Raw genomic sequence first — 24,216 nt, forward strand, 5'->3', positions numbered from 1 at the left:
ATGAAGGGGGGGGGGGGAGTTGCTTTGATGAACAACACCTCAAAGTTTTGGATACAGAAATTCAAAGGGTCAGGATAATCAAAGCTAACAGAATGACTGACATGTCAATTCAACCACTGTAAAATCCCAAAATGCATAAGTTTCAATAAAAATATTTTAATTGCATTTCAAATACCAAATAATTCAAATAATAATGAAAATACTCTCTCAAGTAACTGAGAATTCAATTGAAAGGTTGCAGTTCTTTAACTCAGTCTATAGATGTCATAGCGTAAAAAACTGAGTAACAACATGTTTCAGGTTCTGTTTTAATATTTGTACAATTGATCTATTGAGTACTAATTTTACAATGAAAATAAAAATATTTAAACAGAACATAAAAAGACATGTTGTTACTCAGAGCTTCACGATCTTCAGACAACTGACCTATATAATTCAGCCTGAAAATAAATTCAGTGAAAATATGTTGTAATAAGTCAACATAAATAAATACCAGGAAATACCTAGATGTCCAAAAATACTCATATACCTTTTTGAAATCAAGATCTGACAGTTCAAAATATAATGGAAATTATCCCTAAAAATATTCACCAAAAGAATAGCACTTAGATTTGTACGATATGTGAAATATGTCAAAAAATTTATATACAAAAATATATACATCTTAACTTATAATTTCTACAAAAATATACAATATTGAAATATAATGAATTGTATATACAAAAAAAAATAACATTTTATAACAAAACAATTCATAATATATCTATAAATGTTGCACGTTTGAATTGAAATGGGAAAGAGCTCAAAATTTTCACAAAATTTGCACCTCATAGTCAGTGTGATGCACCATAAGTAAGTTTTAGATGAAACAATGAAAATATCTAAAGTCAACCACCTTAGATTCTAGTGATCTTGTTCAAAAGACCAAATTCCCAAAGAAGTGAGTATTTTTTAAGGACAAAATTTCGAAAATACAAAACTCAATACAAACTAAATTACAAATACAAAATACAAAAAGATAGATTACAAATACAAAATATATTTAGACAAAATGTATTTACAAAAAAATGAGCACAACAAAATTCATCCTTGAAAACCCAGCGATGCTGCATTCAACATCATCATCTCTTTATTGGCATGATTTTGAGTTTGTCCCAGCCATCTTAGGTGGCGCTTGATTGGTTTGTTCTGAACAGGTTCCGTCTGTTCCTATTTTGGCTTAATCGTACTGTTCGAAACCCTGTTACAAATTGCAGACTGACTTCATGACTCACCAATCAAGCGCCCCCTCAGTTGGATTAAATAAGATGAAGTGTGGAATGCAGCATCAATGGGAACTCAAGGATGAACCAATATTTGAGAACATGAAAAATCACAGTAATTGTTAAGGCCATGGGCTTTTCTTCCAACAGAAAAACACTCGCAGCCTTTGCCCTTTAGTGTCGTTGGTAGATTTAAATAACAATATTGTAGCAGAACCAAAAACTTCAAAGGTTTCAAGAACACACCAAAAGAGAAACCAAGTTGTAAAGAGATTTTAAAGACCAATTTTCTTGGTTAATTTTGGAAAGCTGGAAGGTATAAATAAATGACGTCACAAAGGCTGCCAAAAATAAGGAACCAACTCAAAATGTACCTGATTCCCTCTCTTATTTTAATAATCATTATCTCCCAGAACCCCCTTCTGTTGGTTTACCATTATCAGTTAAGTTTTCAGTTGATGTTTTTCCGTTGTTGGAGGAAACAGATTCGCTTGTTGTATCAGGGGAGATGCGAATCTCTTCAATTGGAGGAGGTTTGTATAATTTTAGAGACAGGAAGAAAAAGATGGTGGACAGACACTTTAACGCCATTCCTAAAGCCAGCAGATTGTAGCTGAGTTGCTGGTTGTCGTAGAAGAAACAGCTGCCTTGTTCACCACACTTGTTCTGCCACACCAGGCACGTGAGATCGATCATTTTCCCAAATAATATTGGTCCAGGGATGGAGCCTGAAATTAGAATAGAATATAAGAAAGGTGGCTATTGCAGTCAAGGTATAAGACAATAGCTTAACATTAATTTATGTCCCTATGTCCTACGTTGGGGTATGTTCTACACCTTCTTGAGCAAATAAGTCCTCCTGTTCTGCATCTTTTCAGACTTACAGAATGAACGAATTAAAATATGGCCCACTGTCTTGCACTTTTTTGGCTTAAGAAATATCTTAAAACTGCCTGAAAAGTCACTGACCTAAGCATCTGGCTATAATCCATTGTATGCCTAAACTAAAAGATCTTTGATTTTCAGGAACACATCTGGAAAAATAGGAAAATTCAAATGTAGTTTGCCTCAGTGGTAGTTCCAACCTCCAGAAACTAGGGGTACAAATAGGCAGACTGACTTAATAATAACACAACTGTCCAGGTTGAGATTCAAAATGCGGCAGGTCTCTGGAAGCACCATTGGCAACAGCCTCCTTGGAGAGTCTCAGAGAGTTCTCTCATCCCCCCATGCAATTTGAAAAAATAGAATTCATTTGGTGCATTCTGACATATATTTTGGGGCAAGTGAGCCACTGAGCCACCGTGGCTCCAGCTGATGAAATGAAAAAGAAATTTTAAATTTGACTGATAAACAAGATAGAGAGTTGTAAAGTATAAAATTCCGACCTTAATGTCGCAGATAAAGCAGGCATTGTCGTTAAAAACGTCAAAAACATCACAACAGCAAATATTGGGGCAAAAAGTGGCAACCAAGGGCAATCACTCTCACATTTGCCACTGACTGCCATATATGGCTTGTCCACCGTGGTAGTGGCATTCATAATACATGAACAGTTTGTGTATTTCTGAAAAAAAAGTAGTAAATGCTAATAATGATGGTTCACAAGATGACCTTCCATTCCTTGAAGGAACTTCCTCAAAGAAGACAGCTCCATGGGAAAGGACGTCTGCCTTAGTAAGTTCCCTCTCTCCAAGAAAACCTTTCAAAAAGACAGCTCCTTGGGAAAGGATTCTTATTTAACTAAGTTCCCTCTCTCCAAGAAAACCTTTCAAAAAGACAGCTCCTTGGGAAAGGATTCTTATCTTACTAAGTTCTCCCTCTCCAAGAAAACCTTTCAAAAAGACAGCTCCTTGGAAAAGGATTCTTATCTAACTAAGTTCCCTCTCTCCAAGAAAACCTGTCAAAAAGACAGCATAGGAAAGGACTTTTGGTTTACTAAGCTCCTCTCTCCAAGATACCTTTCAAAATCTTGAAGAATGAAGAAGAGTTATGGATAGCGGAATTAAGAGTGACGTACCTTAGGATCACCTCCTAGACCAACCTCACAACCAGCGTAACACGGGGAGAAGTACATCTTACCGTCATTACCACAAACTGGGTTATAATTCTCATTGGTACACTTACACGGATCATTACATTGGCTGTTCAAATTACCTCCCAAAAATGATAGATCACTGAAAAATATAATACATATATACATAGAAATATCAAACCAGAATCTGAAACATGTTGTTGAAAAGAAATGAAATGAATGGAGTTTTATGTCATACTTTTCTGCACCTAATTGGGCTAATGAAGTCTGGCAAAGCCATTGCAGGACAGGATATTGGCATTAGGCAACTCTTTTTCAATTTCCAACTGTCCAGGGATTTTGAACATGCATGCCTCTTCACATGGGCCTTTGTTTAGTGTCCATTCCGTTAAGCTCATTGAGAGAAAGAGCCTTCTCAAGAATAACCGAGCGTAGAAAAGGTGCGCGTTATATTCACAATTATATGGTACCTGTCTGACACATTCACTGCATCATATTTAATATTCACACCAGAGAATGCCATGTTGTCACAATAGGTGAAGAAGACAAAGCTTGGTATCATTGAGAAGGCGGTGGTACATAAACAGAATTTGACTATAGTTCGAACTTTCCAGTTAAATTTTTTCACCAGGAAACCTCCAATTAATGTCCCACCACCACCAGCTGGTAGCAGAGCAAAACCTAGAAATAAAATCCAAGTATTAACGATCCAAACAGTATAAACGAAATATAAATATAACAGTTTGGCAATACATTGGCAGCTAATGAACTTTTCACATGAGGCAGTATATCAATCATAAGTGAGTAAGTATTTGCAGCATATTTTAGCTAGTGCCACAAATACCAATGAAAGCAATTAAGCACCTCACTGAATGGGAATCAACAGAAAGAATATTCTACATTTATATCTAATTCTTGACAGATGCTGGCCAGCTAGATTCTGAAAAACAACTTACCCATAATTTGTGCTGCCCATCCTGAAGAGAATGAAAACTGAGCTTCTATAAATTTTGGTGCAAATGTTGAAAAACCACTGAGTATAATACCTGAAATAGAATTTTTTTTAGATATTTTCTATTAAATTCCCTTGTTTATTTCATTATCTTCCAGTGGAGAGGAAAAGGTACACGATATCAAGCTCCTGTGGACAAATGGTCATTCCAACCAACATGAATGAGGATCCAGTATGTTGAGAAATAGGGATCAGTTCTCCGGCTTCCCACATTTGTCCACATGACTCCCCACTAGCGCCCTCTTAAATCCACACATTGGTGCCGTGGATGCTCAGATGACCTCCCAGTCCAGAAGTCCTCACCACACCAAGATGGACCTCAATGAACAGAAGTAACTAACCTTCACTAGCAGCAGCGAAATTCAAAAACATGAATGTAGGATTTGTGACAAGTAATTTGATGGAAAGTAGGATATCTTTTGGTCCTCGTTTTAATCCGACTTTCTGGCTTTCATCTGAGCCTTCTTTATGGTACACTTCATTTTTACGTTCGGCTCTATATTTAGCTGATCCTGGAACAGAGAAAAAGATTTTGGTGGTGAAAGTTTACACACAGAACTATTTGATCAGGAAATGACTATAAACTTGCTGACAAAACAGGTTTTGGATATCTTCTTTTGAATATATTTTGACACCAAAATACCCAAACATTAACTAAGACTCCTTGGTTTTCAAAAGAGATGCTCCTCTTTTCGTACTGATGCATCTTATGGATAGAACTCCATTATCAGAAGAGTTCATTTGGCAAAAAGTTTCCCGCTTCTTCCACCGAAACTTTAATTCAAATCCTAAATCAACTAGTCTAACTTTTTCAATGCCACAAAGAAGATGCAATATCCAATTTGTGTCTTCTACCATGCTGGATGACATTTGTCACATGATAAAGCCTAACGTACCTGGTAAGGATCTGGGGAATCCACCAAGAGGTATAGCAGTAAGGAAAGCCATAGTACCACTGATCAGAAATCCTAACCACCAGGCTCCCACCCATCTTGGGTTGTCTTTATCAATGGTTAGACTGAAAAATTCAATGTTATGTTAAAGGGATCTTGTCATGGAATTATTTGCCAGCTGGTCCTTGGCCAAACCCTTCGTCATTGATCCTTTCCTGGATTATCTGAACATAAAATTTTTTTGCTTTTCTGTTAATTACTTCTGTCCTAGCAGATGGAACATAATTCCAATTTACCTGTATCACTTTTCACAATTAGAATAAGACTTAAGGATAAAAAAAATTATAAAAAGTACCTTGCAGTATCAATAGCTCTGAAGTCTGTATAAATATTGAGTAATTCACCACCTACTAAATATCCTAAAGCTGGTCCCAATATAGCAAATGTATAAAATATACCTGAAACAGAAAATAACAAATCATACCTTAATTAGAAATAACAAATCATACCTAACATAGAAATAACAAATCATACCTAACATAGAAATAACAAATCATACCTAACATAGGAATAACAAATCATACCTAACATATAAATAACAAATCATACCTAACATAGAAATAACAAATCATACATTAATTAGAAAATAACAAATCATACCTAACATAGAAATAACAAATCATACCTAACATAGAAATAACAAATCATACATTAATTATAAAATAACAAATCATACCTAACATAGAAATAACAAATCATACCTAACATAGAAATAACAAAAAAACTATATCAAATCTTAGGTATGGAGCTGGTCTAAGGATAGCAATTGTATAGGCATATCACTCTGCGATCAAGGGCAATAACTTTGAAGGAGGTGAACCCAATTTTGCAAGTGCACTAGAGGGTAATTTTTCGACAAAAAGTATCTGCCGCAACCAAGGGAAATAACTCAGAACCATGGCAACAAGACCACATGAAAAGTATCTCCACTTACCAACATAAAATGATGAAGACCGTTGAGGTAGATTCTCATCAAGGTAGGTAACTCCTAAAGTATACAAGGGGGCAGCACCTGCTCCATGGAGTAACTGACCGAGAAAAAACAGGTACTTGAAATCGGAAAGACTTGATAACGATTGGCCCACGACACAAGTAGAATTGGTGAATCCATTACAAGTGTCTTCATAAGCTCCGTCCACAACGTAAGTATCCGTCGCGAAGTGGGGTATCGTGAACACAAACGATCCCAGTCCTAGCACCAACACACCTATTCCTAAATAGCGTGGCTTGACCCCTTGACCTCCGAAGTAGGTGACGGGAATGAGCAGTAAGACGGATGCAATATCGTAACATGATGCAATGGTGCCTGATTCCGTAGAGCTGATAGAAAATCGTCTCTCGATGTTTGATATCACTACATTGACAAAACCATTTACTACCATACCCTGAAAAACACAAAAAATAACGTTCATCAATTTTTGGAATAATCAGAGATTTTGCGTTGGGATTTGATAATAAGTTTATATCACGGTTTTTTCCAACTTTCCTAATTAACAGAGAAAAAAATTATTAAAAAATATCTTGAATTAAGTTGAATCTAACTTAATTAATATTTTTTGGGGTATTTCACAGAAAAAAAAAAACATGTAAGGTTGTTAAAAGTTTGTTAAAATATTTTTGTAATTTAATGGGATTGTAAAGGGGTTTTCTTAATTTTTTATGTGTCATGGTATTGCTAATTTGAATATTTTTGTAACCTATTTATTTTTTGGTTTCAAATTACATAACAAAATAAACAGGGCATAGTGATGAGTTGTGCAGATTTTAAAACTGTCAAAATTACACAAGGTCACAACATGTTTACTTATACCCAGTCTGTCTCTGAGGGATAAGTTTTGTTTAGTTATATCAGTCAGGGCATTATGTTCTTTATTTTTAAACTAAATACGTGCTAAACACAGTCTTTGTTTGTTTCTACCATCAAATTGTGAAGCTAGTGCATATACTCCATTTCATTTCATTTTAGCTCAAGATGAATACAACTTCATTTCATTTCATTAGCTCTAGAAGAATACAACTCCATTTCATTTCATTAATGCAATAGAATATAACTCCATTTCATTTCATTAACTCAAGAAGAATACAACTCAATTTCATTTCCTTAACTCAAGAAGAATACAACTTCATTTCATTTCATTAGCTCTAGAAGAATACAACTCCATTTCATTTCATTAGCTCAAGATGAATACAACTTCATTTCATTTCATTAGCTCAAGATGAATACAACTTCATTTCATTTCATTAATGCAATAGAATACAACTTCATTTCATTTCATTAACCCAGTAGAATACAACTCCATTTCATTTCATTAGCCCAAGAAAAATACAACTTCATTTCATTACCTCAAGAAGAATACAACTCCATTTCATTTCATTAGCTCAAGATCAATACAACTTCATTTCATTTCATTAGCTCAAGATGAATACAACTTCATTTCATTTCATTAATGCAATAGAATATAACTCCATTTCATTTCATTAACTCAAGAAGAATACAACTTCATTTCATTTCATTAATGCAATAGAATATAACTCCATTTCATTTCATTAACTCAAGAAGAATACAACTCAATTTCATTTCCTTAACTCAAGAAGAATACAACTTCATTTCATTTCATTAGCTCTAGAAGAATACAACTCCATTTCATTTCATTAGCTCAAGATGAATACAACTTCATTTCATTTCATTAGCTCAAGATGAATACAACTTCATTTCATTTCATTAATGCAATAGAATACAACTTCATTTCATTTCATTAGCTCAAGATGAATACAACTTCATTTCATTTCATTAGCCCAAGAAAAATACAACTTCATTTCATTACCTCAAGAAGAATACAACTCCATTTCAATTCATTAGCCACATTTAAAAATAAAGAGAATTGTAACTTCATTTCATTTCATTAAAGATTAATGACAAATGTACAGATAGTAAGACAAACAGGTTGACTTTGTTTCAATTCATTAAAAATATCATAAAAAAAATCAAGTTATCTTGAAGAGAGCTCTTCATTCCTTGACATTATCACCCAAAAACTCAAAGATTATCATATGACTGCCACTTTAAATCTTCATTAAAAAATCCTTCTTATCTGTGTAGAGTAATTCTAGCAGAACATATCATCATTATTACTAATATCAGCTGATTTAAAGAGGCACTTCCAATTTTCTTTTACAATTTTCCATCTCAAAATTCTGAATATAGCTTGTTAATATCAAAGATTCACAAAAAGATGGAACCCATACTTGGACAAAGAAAATATCTTGGACAAATTTTGGAGATTCAAAATGAATGCATCAGTGTAACAAATATATACACCAAGAATATCACAAAAATTTTCCTCATTGTGTACTGCATGGTCTCATTTTATCTGTTCACCTTAATGCACTAATCAGAATGTACATTTTTTTTACATGTTTTTTTCAAACACACATGAAAATATTATATAATTTAAAAGATAAAAATCTTGGAATTTGAGAAGCTAAAAATATCCCAGGTATGCTATGCTTAAAACATTCATTAATTCTCTAAGAGTACAGTATAGTGCTTAAGCTTTCATTGAATAGCAGAATAACTAGATGTAATATTTTCATTTTGAAAAGTACTACAGATAGCTTTCACTTTAATAGCAGTGATCTGAATTTTTTAAAATGAAACAAAAGCAACCCTGCCTCTTTAAGTGCAGTAATCTGTTTAAAGGAGATAGAGAGAAAACTGTAATTCATGTATTAAGATAAGAACAAGATTCAGTCAGAGACCAAATAGTTATCTTTATTACAAACTTTTACAACTTGGCCTATAAATATACATTTCTAAAGGGATACCATCAACTAATGCTATGAAATTCATATCTTTTCAAAATAAACTACAACTTCAAAATAGAACTTCACAACATTTCAAAATAGAACTTCACAACATTTCAAAATAGAACTTCACAACATTTCAAAATAGAACTTCAAAATAGAACTTAAAATAGAACTTCACAACATTTCAAAATAGAACTTCACAACATTTCAAAATAGAACTTCACAACATTTCAAAATAGAACTTCACAACATTTCAAAATAGAACTTCACAACATTTCAAAATAGAACTTCACAACATTTCAAAATAGAACTTCACAACATTACAAAATAGAACTTCACAACATTTCAAAATAGAACTTCACAACATTTCAAAATAGAACTTCACAACATTTCAAAATACAACTTCACAACATTACAAAATAGAACTTCACAACATTTCAAAATACAACTTCACAACATTTCAAAATAGAACTTCGAAATAGAACTTCACAACATTTCAAAATAGAACTTCACAACATTTCAAAATAGAACTTCACAACATTACAAAATAGAACTTCAAAATAGAACTTAAAATAGAACTTCACAACATTTCAAAATAGAACTTCAAAATAGAACTTAAAATAGAACTTCACAACATTTCAAAATAGAACTTCACAACATTTCAAAATAGAACTTCACAACATTTCAAAATAGAACTTCACAACATTTCAAAATAGAACTTCACAACATTTCAAAATAGAACTTAACTCAAAATAGAAGTACATTCATTTTTCCAATCTGAATTTTCGAGATAAAGTTGGCAAATAATTTGAGGACAACATAACTTTAAATGCACCAACATACATGACGTCAACCAACATGGCCACAAATTGAAAATTAATGAATAGTAAAGTGAAATGTTGGATTCCCTGAGGCTTGAAATTATTTTAATTCTGTTCCATTCTGTCCAATTAAAATCAAATTCAATGTACATCTGCGTGAATAATTTTCCTCTCAAAGAGTTTAGAATGTGGCATTTCATTTTAAAAAAAAAAACAGAGGAGCTTTCATATAAAATGTTATTTGCCAATTTTGCAATAAAAAAATTTTATCCAATTAAATGTTATAGCCTACATTTCTGTAATGTCTTACACCATGCAGTGTTCTATGAGGGAAATTTTCTGAAGAATAGCATGAGTTCCAGTGTTTTTTTTTCCTGATAGTGGACTATCATTGCTTCCACTGGTAAAAGCAATTTATTTTTATTTAATCGCTGAAGAACCAAATTTCAAACTTTCATTCTAAAAAATGATTTTATGAGCTGGTAGAAAAAATTTAATTTAGAAAGATATCGGAAGTTAAAAATATAAATGAAATTTTTTTATGCCAAAGGGAACAGAATTTGTAAAATGAAAACAAATTGGTTAAAAAGTGAAAATCAGCTGTTTAAAAGACATAAACCTCTTAAAATCTGTCAAGAAAAATATGTCAGACATCAATGTTCAACACAGATTTAATCTTTTAAATCTAACATATTTTTTTTTACATCTTCAAATGTCTATAGCAGCTGTCGAAAGTCACCAAAATTTTCTCTGTACCCCCACTTCTAACAAATTTAAAAATATTAAAATTTTAGCCCCAAAATTAGTTTCAGAATGCACCAAATATAATTCATTTTTCAAAAATTCCTTAGGAAAGATGTCCAAGGCTGTCTTGATCATTTGGTGCTCCGATAGAGCTGCTGCAACCTTGACTATTGTCACCCCTTGTTCTCCCAGGAACTTACCCCCAAGTCTCAGAAGGCTGGCGCCACCACTGAACAGTACATAGTATTATCAGACTTTTAAAAAAAACTCTGGAACCTTAGACTTGATGGAATTGATAAAATATGAGTTATTTCTTAAAGTTCAAAAGATCTCCAGCACAAACCAAATCTATCAATTTAAAAAATCATAAATTTCAAGTCAAAATTTCAAAGTTGCAGACAACTGGAGTCGTAAATAAAAAGTTTTTTTATCTTTTGTTTATAAATATATTATCTTTTATTTGTAACAAGATGGTGATTTTTTTAGGTCAAATAAGATACATCAGCAAGAGAAAAACCTTAAAGGGACAGATGCGCCATTTTGAGAAGTCGTTTTGAGTCTTGAATATATATAAATAGTCTTCAGAAGTACTAGAAATGTTTAAAAATCATTTAATTCTTTCAAATATATCTCAAACTAGGAATTTCTTTTCCTATTTCTATAGATGTCTTTTCTCTATATGACAAAACACGAATAATTCTGGACACACATGGATTTGAAGGCTAACGTATGTTTGATCAAACAGATAGCGAACCTGTCCCTTTAAAGATGTTCTATCAAAGTATCCTTTTATCAAAGGCTAAAAAGGCGTTATACCAAGTAACAGCGTTATTCGAAATATCAGCGCTATTCCTGTATCTGGTCAAAGGCATCTAGAATAGTGTTAGGGCGTTCTGAACTCAGTTTCCTACTCAATCAATATGAGGTGGATGGTATTTCAAAATAAAGGTTACTTCGATTATACAATAGGGTGGTATACCTATCAGATACCAGATTGTTAGCATTGTTCATTGTTAGATTGCTGAATGAATAAGTCAATGAATGAATGAATAACTGACTGAATGAGTGAATGAATGAATAATTATGACATGGGATACCATATTTTTGGCATTGTTCAGATAAATAGCTTGCTGAATGAATAAGTCAATGATTGAATGATTGAATGAGTGAATGAATGAATGATTGAATTATTGAATGAATGAATATGACATGGGATAGAGGCTCACAATACCAGATTTTTGGCATTGTTCAGATGAATAGATTGAGCATGAGCATAAACATTTTATATTCAAGACCAGCAATTGTCAAAACTTCATTATTGTTTCAAAGAAATTACGAAAAATAACAACATTATGAATAAAATAATGAAGAAATAATGCAAGTGAACTGAAATAAATAATGTTATTGAATTGAAATGAAAGTAGAATTATAAATTTAAATAAGGTATAGAGTAAGTGTTTCAGATGTTTACATGAATCGTTTATCTATTAATTAGTAGGAATACATTGGCAAATATTTTAAATAATCACAAATATGTAAAATAATCACAAATATGTAAAATAATCGCAAATATGTAAAATAATCACAAATATTTAAAATAATCGCAAATATTTAAAATAATCACAAATATTTAAAATAATCGCAAATATGTAAAATAATCACAAATATTTAAAATAATCACAAATATTTAAAATAATCACAAATATTCAAAATAATCGCAAATATTTAAAATAATCACATATATTTAAAATAATCGCAAATATGTAAAATAAAATTATATTATGATACGAAGCGAAGAGAAATCCAGTTTGGGCCGATTTTTTATCAGAAAATGCCTTGACGTGGAGTCCTGAGCATCTATCTATCTAATCCTATGTCCCTGTTTGTTTCTGAAAGGGAAAGAGAGCAGGTGAGGGGTACAAGTTTGCCCAAACCACACCAGCTTCATATAACCCTCCCTTTAAATTTCAGTCACTATATTTATTATATACTGCTGTAGATTTGTTATCAGTATTTAATCAAACTATCTAGGAATCAAAAGAAAAGTTCAGTACAGCTTCTCCCTAGGGTGCTGACAAATTTAATGCTTTTTTGGACTCCAGTAGATCATTGGCACCAGTTGCATCAAAAGGTGGCTACAAGATTTTCAAAGATAGAGTATTAAGTAAAGGGGAGTCATCATTTTAACTTTCAAACATGGATATTTCTGGACACACATGGATTTGAAGGCTCAAATTTCAATGATGAGCTATGAACACTATTACTGATTAGGTTTGGTTGAGATAAGAGACTAATCTTACTGATCTGAAGCAAGTACTCTACAGAAAAATTTAATAAACTTCCAACAGTTGCAACTGCTGGCAGAATCAACAAGGGGGGTAACTCATAAAGACCTGCCGAACGTGCCTTATAGTCCTTATCAATCCAGGTATCTTAATAGACACACTTCACACCAAGTATTTGCTAGTTGCTTAGAGAGAACACAGCATGATTTGTCAAGTACAAGCATGATTTTTTATAATGTAATGTACTAGAAGTAGATATCTGCCACTGTAAGGGTTCCCTTATAATTCATTTAGATACAGGTGCTTGATTTAAAATAATTTAAAATGTTACTACAAATTTATATTATGTGAAGCCTTTAGGTTGCAAAAATCCTTAGTTTTGTTTACAGGGATCATAAAATATTTAGTTTTCTTCAAATTTCAAAAACCACAGATGTCTGATTGAAAATTGGAATGGTGCAAATTGTTGCTTTCAGTGTCCCTGATACACATAAAAAATTTAGAAAACTTCTTTACAATCCCTTTAAGTTTACATTAAAACCTTTTTAGGCCACAATTTTATATGGCACCAAATTGAACCAAATTTTAAATAACAAACTTTTAGTGACTAAGAGTCTAGACCAAACGTTCTAAAGTTGAAAGTTGTTACCAAAACACTATCAAAATTCCACAGGATACAAGTCTGGAAGTATGCACTTTATAGACACCATAATTTCTAAATGCTTTGTGCACAAAAAACAATAGTTTCCTTCATTTTAAGAGACTTTTTTTTACATTAGACAAAAAGTTTCATGTGTGGCGCCATGGCAGGTATTGTTGGCGTTTGACTAGCTTTGACTCGTACATTTAATGATGTCCTCATGAACATGCACTTTATAAAATTTTAAGATTTTCCAGGGACATAAAATGAACCAGGGTCCTCTACTGCAAAGTGGCAGCACCAACCTTCCAAGACTGGGGGTGCAAATAAGGGGCAGACTGACTTATTAGAGGGGACAACTGTTGGAATTCTAAAAGGAGTCATAGTGGCAAACCTCTCATAGAGCATTTGAGAGGCTTCTCCCAAGAAAATATTCAAAAAATTTAACTAATTTGGTGCATTCTGACACTTATTTTGGGGCCAAAATATATAAAATTATATCTTTAAATTTGTAAAATATTAAGTGGGGGTACAATTGGGGGTGCAAACTATTTTTCAAATGCCACCCCCCCTCCTTCTCCTGAACCCCCATTGTTTCAGCAGGTGAATTATTCTTTTTAGTTCTTATGAAATTTCATGTGGGCAGACATTAAGTTAAACAGACAGTAATAAAATCATGTTAAAATATCTTGTTTTCATTATTTCATTAAGTTCACGTCTATTTCTAGTCAAATATAATACATTTGATTTAATTAGACTGATAAATATTATTTTTTAAATTAAAGGGATGTTGTAATCTAATTCTTTATTTTACACTTGATAGAACTTTACTCTTGAACTGTTCAAATTTAATGCTGGTTTTTAACTTCTGTTTGCCCTGATGAGGATTTTATATCTGAAACACAAGTAGTAGTAAGCTCAATTTTAGCTTCAAGTGGATATTTTTAAAAGTATACATACCACAGTGTTTGTCTATAATATATAAACAGATTACAGTATCCCTTTAAATATTATAATTTAATTTTTTCTTAATTTAGATTAAACTAGGGTTTTGAGGTCAAAGAGCTTTGCACTGAGCTAGTACAAAGATTTTGAGTACACTTCTCTCTGGTAAAATCGAATATTTTAACTTGTAAATTCAGATATTTTACTGAGTAAATTCAGATATTCTACTGGGTAAATTCAGATATTCTACTGAGTTAATTCAGATATTTTACTGAGTTAATTCAGATATTCTACTGGGTAAATTCAGATATTCTACTGAGTTAATTCAGATATTTGGCATAGTAAATTCCAATATTTCTTTCTGTTAATTTCAGATATTTTGAACAGTAAATCTAGATGTTTTATTTAGTTAATTCAGATATTTTACTGAGTTAATTCAGATATTTGGTATAGTAAATTCTAATATTTCTTTCTGTTAATTCAGATACTTTACAAAGTTAATTCAGATACTTTACAAAATGAATTTCATTCATTCAGATATTTCACTGAGTAAAATTTCTTAAAGAAATAAATACCTAATAATCATAAAATTCAGACAGTCACAAGTAGGTTACAATTAAAAGTTTATGCAGAAATGCATGTGAATATATTGATTAACAAAATATACAGGGCTATAAAACTAGTTATATAATATATGTGTTATATATATGATATAATCAATTTAAACTCACCCTGTAACATGTGTTATAAATAGGATTAAGCGTTAAATACTTCATTTGTATTTTCTATGAACTCCATGCCGCCATGTAAAAGCACTGGCAGTGGCAGTAGAATTTGAACCATGCAGCAACAAATTGCCCAAAAGAATATACTGGTAATATTGACAGTAGCCCAAAAGAATATACTGGTAATATTGACAGTAGCCCAAAAGAATATACTGGTACTGGTAATATTTACAGTAGCCCAAAAGAGTATACTGGTAATATTTACAGTAGCCCAAAAGAATATACTGGTACTGGTAATATTTACAGTAGCCCAAAAGAATATACTGGTAATATTTACATAGCCCAAAAGAATATACTGGTAATATTTACAGTAGCCCAAAAGAATATACTGGTAATATTTACAGTAGCCCAAAAGAATATACTGGTAATATTTACATAGCCCAAAAGAATATACTGGTAATGTTTACAGTAGCCCAAAAGAATATACTGGTAATATTTACAGTAGCCCAAAAGAATATACTGGTACTGGTAATATTTACAGTAGCCCAAAAGAATATACTGGTACTGGTAATATTTACAGTAGCCCAAAAGAATATACTGGTAATATTTACAGTAGCCCAAAAGAATATACTGGTAATACTGGTATAAAATCTAATATATAGCTTTTTAATTTCTGTTTACAGAAGTTCGTTTACTCGAGGGAAAAAGAGATGCGCATTATCTTCGCAATTATACAGTATCGAAAAATCTGTAATAGTTTCTCTATGTCTGTTCATTATGTTGTTTATAGTGGTTGTTTATTTTCATTTTTCACTAATTATAAACCTCGGCAGGTCATAGACAGGTTAATATATTTTAACGAGTTTACAAATAATTTCTTCATGCTTCTTGTACATCTCAAAACAATCGGCCAAGCCAAAAAAATATTCTAAGATCTAATAACAAATATATACAGGTGGTTAATCTAGTTTCAGAGTCACAAACGAAGATCGTGGTCGGTCTCAAAGAGCAGCTGTGTCTGGAGATAATGAGTTTATTGAAGAGCACGAAACTTTTAAGTAACAACATGTTTCAGGTTCTGTTTTAATATTTCTAAGTCTGTTATATAAATGCTGTCCTCAAAGTCTTCAAAATTGAAACAGGAAAGTTCAGAATGTACGAAGTTAGATATAGGTGTATGAATTACCAGATCTTAACACCTATTTTAACACTGTTCAGGTGTTATCAGATTGTAACACCTAATGTAAATACTTCAGGTGTTCTGATAGTCAACACCTGTTACTTGGTCTATCAGTTAGACATATGTAGAACATATTTTATTGGTAATGAAATAAAATGGAGTTTAATATTCTACTTTATGTTTGCCTGATTGCTTTAATATATAACACGCACCAGTGTGCAATGAGGGAAATGTAAGGCAATATCAAGTAAATTCTCTACCAATCAAATTTGATGACAAAAAAATCGTGTTATGAAAGCAATGGTTAGATGTGGTTATTATCATAAATGGCCAAACATATAAACCTCACCGTTGACGAAGAAAAAATAGGTCTTACCTGAGTTAAAGCAAAAATTGAGATACAGACAACAACTAGTTTTATATTCCTACACTTCTGACAACAAAAGGGAGTAAATCGTCCCCAACCGCATGCATGATCCTGATCATCATTATCCTCAACGTCCATGACGTGCAGATCGCCATTTTTATGGATGCCATTTTTATTGACATCTTCCGTGGCTTTTGATAATCCGTTTGGTTGCGTGTCTGTAACATCCTTTTCGAAACCCTCATTTGTTATTCCATCCTTTTTACTGTATTTGATTGGCTCAACCGCCATTTTGGAGGATTGGCAAACTTTTCACAATGTATATGTAAAGAAGCATGCAATTTTCACAATAAAGTTTTCATTCACTCTATATTTTTTTAGTTCCATTTCAACCTGAAAATAAGGGACACATTTTCACATCATTCCTGCTAATTTCAAGAGAAAATTCAACAAAATCCTTCAGAAAACTCTTAAGAATCCTTTTAGAAATTAGACAACAAAAATTTGCATTGAAAAGTGCTCCATTAAAATTTAAGTGATGCCTGGTGTTTCCATGTGCTGTCGATAGTACAACAGTGAACTACTCTGATGTCTGGTGTTCCACTAGGCAGGAATACAAAAAGGATCACCCTTTTCTGTATGCGCATACTGCCACTAGTACAACAGCGTTCACCCTCTGGAAAGTCACCTAGGTAGGGTGATGCCTTGATTTAGATTGATGACAATAGTGGATCACCCTCTGGAATATAACCTGATTTAAATAAATCTTGGCAATTCCATAGAACATCAGTAGATCACTCTATGGAATATATCCTTGTGATGCCAAGCGATTTCTGAACAATTTCCAACAAAAAAAACACAACATATAATTCCAAACCCTGATTCACTGACTTAACAGATTAATCTTTTTAAGAATATTAGAAAAAATCTTGCCAAAAAACATATAAATGTCTGAAAAATCTCTTACTTCCTGACTGTGATGAAATTGATAAAAAATTCAAATACGAACTTAAAGAAACACCTGTAACTTTAAGGTAAAAATCTAACATGGATGCTGAAAGTTACAGAGACCTGTACTAAGACAAATGCAGTCCCCGGTGTATCCCCCAAATCTGGTATCATTATGCTTTGTTTAAACTCTACATATGCGTTATCACAAAATCTACGAAAGGAAACTATATACATTTCATAAAATACTACCTTAACCCTTATCAATTTTTATCCCCTAAAATCTTCCCTAAAGATTAAATTACAATAAATTAGATTAATAAAAATGTAGCCTAAATTGTGTCCAAAAATCTTTACCATAATAATACAATTAAAATCCCCTAAAAACTAAACTTCTATAAATATTACAAAATCTAACAAAAAAGAAAAACTAATTTAAAAAATACTACCTTAATCCTTACTTAATAGGTATCCAGAACCCCTAAAATCTTAACTTCAATAAAAATTGAATTAAAATAATGAATCTATAGTCTGCAGAACATGTATATGTGTCAAACAACCTAGAATCTATGCATTGCCTACTTCACCACCATCAATATATATTTATTTACAGAATCAATTCAAACACGGCAAGTTTATTTACTCTATGACAAACTTTTAATTGAATTTCAAACATACTTCATGCTACATACTTTTTATCAATTCTTAAAGGGACTGTGAAGTCTTTTTTTTGCACTTTTTTTTTGCAACGCCGATTTTTCATCAACTCTTAAAGGGCATGTGAAGCCATTTAGCGCAATAGCAAGGGTTTTCATCAATTCTTAACTGCCATTTTTGCTTGTAATTTACTATCAATTCTGAAAAGGACCTTATTTTTGCAGAATCTTACAAGTAACGCCATTTTTTCATCAATTGTCATGGAGCTATAATGACATCATCCTGGTGTTTTGTTGATGATCATCATACAAGACCTTTGATCATCTATGCTGAAATCTTTTCCCAAAGTTATAAGTTATAAGTAAGTTATATAAAGACAGTTATTTATTCAGAAATCCAATATGTACTTTGTAAGCTTATATTATATTGTAAATGAAAGATTTAAGTGGATTATATATTTGGTCAGGAGACATTCACTTACTCATCTTGACATAGTTTTACTAGGCTATATTTTTTTAGGTTTTTTAAGATATGTTTTGAATTATGTTTTATGATTCAATATTTTAATATCATGAATGTTTTATAAGTTATAAGTATTATAAATTTATTATTGGATATTTATGGCGTCAATTTCACAGTAATTACTTGTTATCCAAAGGGCTGGGATTTGTTATCCTATGGTTATGATTTGTTATCAATCAGCATGATTTGTTTTCCTAAAGTTATGATTTGTTATCTAATGTCTCATAGTTATGATTTGTTATCTAGTGGTCTCATAACTTTATGATTTGTTATCCCATCGTCTCATAGTTATGATTTCATGGTTATGATTTGTTATCTAGTGGTCTCATAACTTTATGATTTGTTATCCCATCGTCTCATAACTTTATGATTTCATGGTTATGATTTGTTATATAGTGGTCTCATAACTTTATGATTTGTTATCCCATTGTCTCACAGTTAGCATTTGTTATCTAATGATTTCATGGTTAGAATTTGTTAGCAAATGATCTTGATTTGTTATCTACTGATTTGGATTTGTTATCCATAGTTATGGTTGTTATTATGCAATTATCTCATGGTCACGATTTGTTATCTCTATGTCACAAATATTTCACACCATGACTGACATGTTTTATAACTATATAACTTGTTATTTGTTATCCAACAGTTATAACAAATTGTCATTATTAAGAAGATCATGCTTTGCCTTCAAATGAAAGCATTAATATTCTTATTTCAAAATTGGGTCTTAAAAAATTAATATATATATGAGAAGACCTTGTGGAATCCATTCACTTCTTTTCAACTCTTTTTGGAAAGAGTCCAAAAAGTGAGCACAGAAAATATACTGAATACTTACAATATAATATATAACCTTGAAAAGGTTGAAAAGGTTTTTTAAGGTTTAAAGGTTATAATTCATTGTTTATATCTTATATAACATGACTGTTTAAAGGGATTGTTAAGAGGTTTTCTACATTTTTTATATGTATCAGGGACACTGATAGCAATAATCCGCACCATTCTAATTTTCAATCAGACGTCTGTGGTTCCTGTGATTCCACTAAAACTAAGTGTTTGATGACATCAGTAAGAAAATAAAGCATATATTGCAATTAGTGACGGCTTCAGAAAACCTCTTTAAAATCCCTTTAAAGTCCTGAGATAATGATTCAAAAATCACGATCTATAGCTAGTTTACGTAATAGTGTATTGTACATGTATTGTGATGTTGTCACAACTCTAAACGTTTTGATAAAGACCATAATGACTTGCAATTTCATTTGAATACTATTATGACTTTAGTGTTTTTTTTTAAACAATTCGATTATACTGTTGGTGTTTAAAGCGTGTTTAAAGTGTGTCCATTCCAATTTTCAATCAGATATTTCTTATTTATTTGATGATGTCACTAATTGTCACATACGGCCTTTTGCGATTAGTGACCTCATCAACACTAAGTTTTAGTGGAATTGCAAGAACCGCAGATGTCTGATTGTAAATTAGAATGATGTAGATTGATGCTATCAGTGTCTCTTATTTCAAAACCTTTTTACTATCCCCTTATTTACCGATCAACTAACCAAATACAATAACTATTATTACAATATTAATTAGCGAAATTTTTCATCATTGCAGCATTAAAAACTAATTAGCATGGCGACACATTCTATTATATTAGCAATAGATAGAAAATCCTATCATAATTTAGTATTTATATCTCCTAGTTATGAGCTTTTATCCACATTGTTACTTACATAACCAATCAATATCTGGTCAATAACCGTGCAGGCTATCTTTGTTGTTATAAAGCCTCAATATAGATTTTTCTTAAACAATATTATATTTTACTGAACAATATTATATTTCCTATCTTTAACACATGATGCCATTAAGCCATTGGGCTTTTCACTTAAGTATCTCATATGCTGATATATTTGTTGTTATAAGACTCTATATAGATTTTCTTGGACAATATTGTATTTTGAAATGCTTTTCCTTGCCTTTCTGAAACACATGATGATACTCAGTCATTGGGCTTTTCACCTTAGAATTTCCTTTCAAAAATTGTTGGATTAAAATATTTTCTATCTTGTGATGTTTTTCCTTGCCATTCTGAAACACATGATGTCACTAAGCCACTTGGGTTGTCAACTAAGAATCTTTTTTCATAAACAAGCATAAGATGTCATGTAAAGTTTCCTAAGCTTTAACCAACTGTGCTACAGACCCTCCCATCATGTCCCATGTACAAAAAGTAAGGGCAAGATATCTTAACATTTAAATGGATAAATGGGTTAATTTTCTACCCTGAATCTTGGTGATTTAAGGGGTTAACCAAGGGTAAATATTGATACATGAGGCCTAATAGAGGAAAATTAACACACAAAAGTAAGCTCAGTCAAGCTTGAAGATTGTCAAAATATCGTCATCACCTTATGAAAGCAGTGATTCAAATCAACACCAAGTAGGTAACTTAATATGGGAAAAAACATTACTTAAAATGGGATAGAATATTTACTGATATGACTTATTATCGGAGAGAAAGATACAAGTTATTACTTGACAGAAAGATATAAGTTATAATTTGGCAGAAAGATATAAGTTATTACTTGACAGAAAGATATAAGATATAATTTGGCAGAAAGATATAAGTTATTACGGGACAGAAAGATATGGCTTATTACGGGACAGAAAGATATAAGTTATTACGGGACAGATATAACTTATTACGGCACAGATATAAATTATCACGGGACAGAAAGATATAACTTATTACGGGGGGAATGATATGACTTATTACGGGGGGAAAGATATGACTTATTACAGGGGGAAAGATATGACTTATTACGGGGGGAAAGATATGACTTATTACAGGGGGAAAGATATGACTTATTACGGAACAGAAAGATATAACTTATTACGGGAAAGATATGACTTATTACAGGGGGAAAGATATGACTTATTACGGGACAGATATAACTTATTACAGGACAGAAAATTAATATCATGACTTTTAATGGGATAGGAAAATAATCTCAATGCCTTTGTGAATCTAGATTTTAACAATTTATTATAATACCTCAGCGAACCAATTCTATGCCAAATTTTTGTCATATTTTCCTTAGTTTTGTTTTCACCTAAATTATAATCATTTCCTCATGGACATATCACATGAATATGACAACAAAAAATTCACTGTACCCATCCTCAAAAACAATCCAGAACTATTTTATAAAAACACTGTCAAAAACATCACCATCAATTCTACTTTTATTTTCTCTTAATTCTTCAACTAAACACCATCCAAAATCCTTCCTTAATCCAACAAGATAATCCTTAATTATTATATATCTTTACCTATTACAAGCCATAATAAACCACAACATAGTCAAAAACATAACTGTCATTTCTACTTTTAGTTTCTCCCAATTCTTCAACCACAAAACAATCACTAATTATATCCAATTCCTTCCTTAATTCCTTAAGATAATCCAACAAGATAAGCCAGAATTATTAGATATTTTTACCTGTATTCATTAAGATAGGTAGCCATATTAAGTATTTAACACAGTATAGTAGAGTAGTATATAAGTGTCATCAGAGCTAACTGACTGTCTTCATACAATATATAGTGTTGGTAATTTCATTTGACTCAGTCGACTGTGACATACTAGAGAAGTTTATAACACTCATATACAGTTGGCTAGCTTGACAGATCTTAATCATAAGATGGATTGAGTGAATGTGATAATGAATGAATGAATGCTGTGCACTGTTGGCTAGCTTGACAGATCTTAATCATAAGATGGATTGAGTGAATGTGATAATGAATGAATGAATGCTATGCACTGTTGGCTAGCTTGACAGATCTTAATCATAAGATGGATTGAGTGAATGTGATAATGAATGAATGAATGCTATGCACTGTTGGCTAGCTTGACAGATCTTAATCATAAGATGGATTGAGTGAATGTGATAATGAATGAATGAATGCTGTGCACTGTTGGCTAGCTTGACAGATCTTAATCATAAGATAGATGAAGAAATGAATGAATGAATGAATATAGTCTAGTGTCAGTTTACTAGTGTATAATTGGCTAGCTTGACAGATATTGGATTGAGTGAATGTAAGAATGTAAGATTGAATGAATGAATGGTCTAGATGAGTTTATAACACTTTGAATATTCAATGAATAATATGTGAATACATTATAAAATAATACTAGATAAAGCTACCCCAGATCTTTTCTGGGTTAATGAAATGGAGATTTACATCAGCACCTTATTTATTGAGCTAATTTATATAAATGTCTAAAAGGTATAATTCTCAAAGGTGTAATTCTCAAAGGTTAAAATCTCAAAGGTTGAAGTCTCAAAGATTTAATTCTCAAAGGTGTAAGTCTCAAAGGTGTAATTCTCAAAGAAATGTAAGTCTCAAAGATTTTAATTCTCAAAGGTGTAAGTCTCAAAGATATAATTCCCAAAGGTTTTATTTCTCAAAGGTATAATTCTCAAAGGTTTTATTTCTCAAAGGTTTTAATTCTGAAATGTGTAATTTTCAAAGGTGTAAGTCTCAAAGGTTTTAAATATCAAAGGTTTTAATTCTCAAAGGTTTAATTCTCAAAGGTGTAATTCTCAAAGGTTTTATTTCTCAAAGAAAAACGTAAAGAAAAACTAACCTGTATCCCACTAGCCCAGCACAGAAAAAACAGCACCCAAGCAGGACTCATGAACTTTCCACAGCCTGGAGGTCGTAGGCACAGCCAACCACAATCCTCATCATGTTTCTGTGAACTTTGACCTTTATAGTAAACTTGTTGCTGATTGGAGGTAGTTTTGGTGGTGGGTGGGATGATAGCTTGTGTCATGGCCGTATACTCGGCAGGTTTGGACTTTAAGACTGTCATGGTGGAAAGTTTGTTGGAAGACTCTTGATCCTGTGGATTCCTTTTAAGACTTTATCCTGATTCTTCTTTTTTGGGGGAAAATGGTTCCTGGAAGATTTGAAAGCACTCAATCCTTTTCTGTTAAAAGTTTATCATAAAAGCCTTCAAGTTTCCAATTTCCAATTCACTACTAGTCAAAGCTAGAAGCTGATGGAAGTCTTCGATGAAATAGATCTGGCAATATTTTGATTCTGTGGATATCTTTGAAGATCCTCACCAACTAGAAGCTGATGGAACCTTTGGTGAAATAAGTTTGGAACAGTCTATGCTTCAGTGGATATCTTTCAAGACCCTCACCAACTAGAAGCTGATGGAAGCCTTTGGTGAAATAAGTTTGGAACAGTCTATGCTTCAGTGGATATCTTTCAAGATCCTCACCAAC

At 32.0% G+C, this 24,216-nt stretch overlaps 1 protein-coding gene across 1 annotated transcript; it reads right to left on the reverse strand.

Annotated features, from left to right (window-relative positions):
• Positions 1 to 1,664: 1,664 nt before the first annotated feature.
• On the reverse strand, positions 1,665 to 23,756 carry LOTGIDRAFT_222876 (hypothetical protein; the record flags this gene model as incomplete). Its single annotated transcript, XM_009067855.1, has 11 exons — positions 1,665 to 1,990; positions 2,232 to 2,296; positions 2,651 to 2,829; positions 3,283 to 3,439; positions 3,777 to 3,978; positions 4,254 to 4,343; positions 4,651 to 4,821; positions 5,206 to 5,327; positions 5,558 to 5,660; positions 6,197 to 6,647; positions 23,568 to 23,756. 11 exons carry the CDS (start codon positions 23,754 to 23,756, stop codon positions 1,665 to 1,667), a joined length of 2,055 nt encoding a protein of 684 aa, XP_009066103.1.
• Between the last annotated feature and the right edge of the window lie 460 nt (positions 23,757 to 24,216).

This window comes from Lottia gigantea (genome assembly GCF_000327385.1).
Source record: "Lottia gigantea unplaced genomic scaffold LOTGIsca_87, whole genome shotgun sequence".
NCBI lineage: Eukaryota > Metazoa > Mollusca > Gastropoda > Lottiidae > Lottia > Lottia gigantea.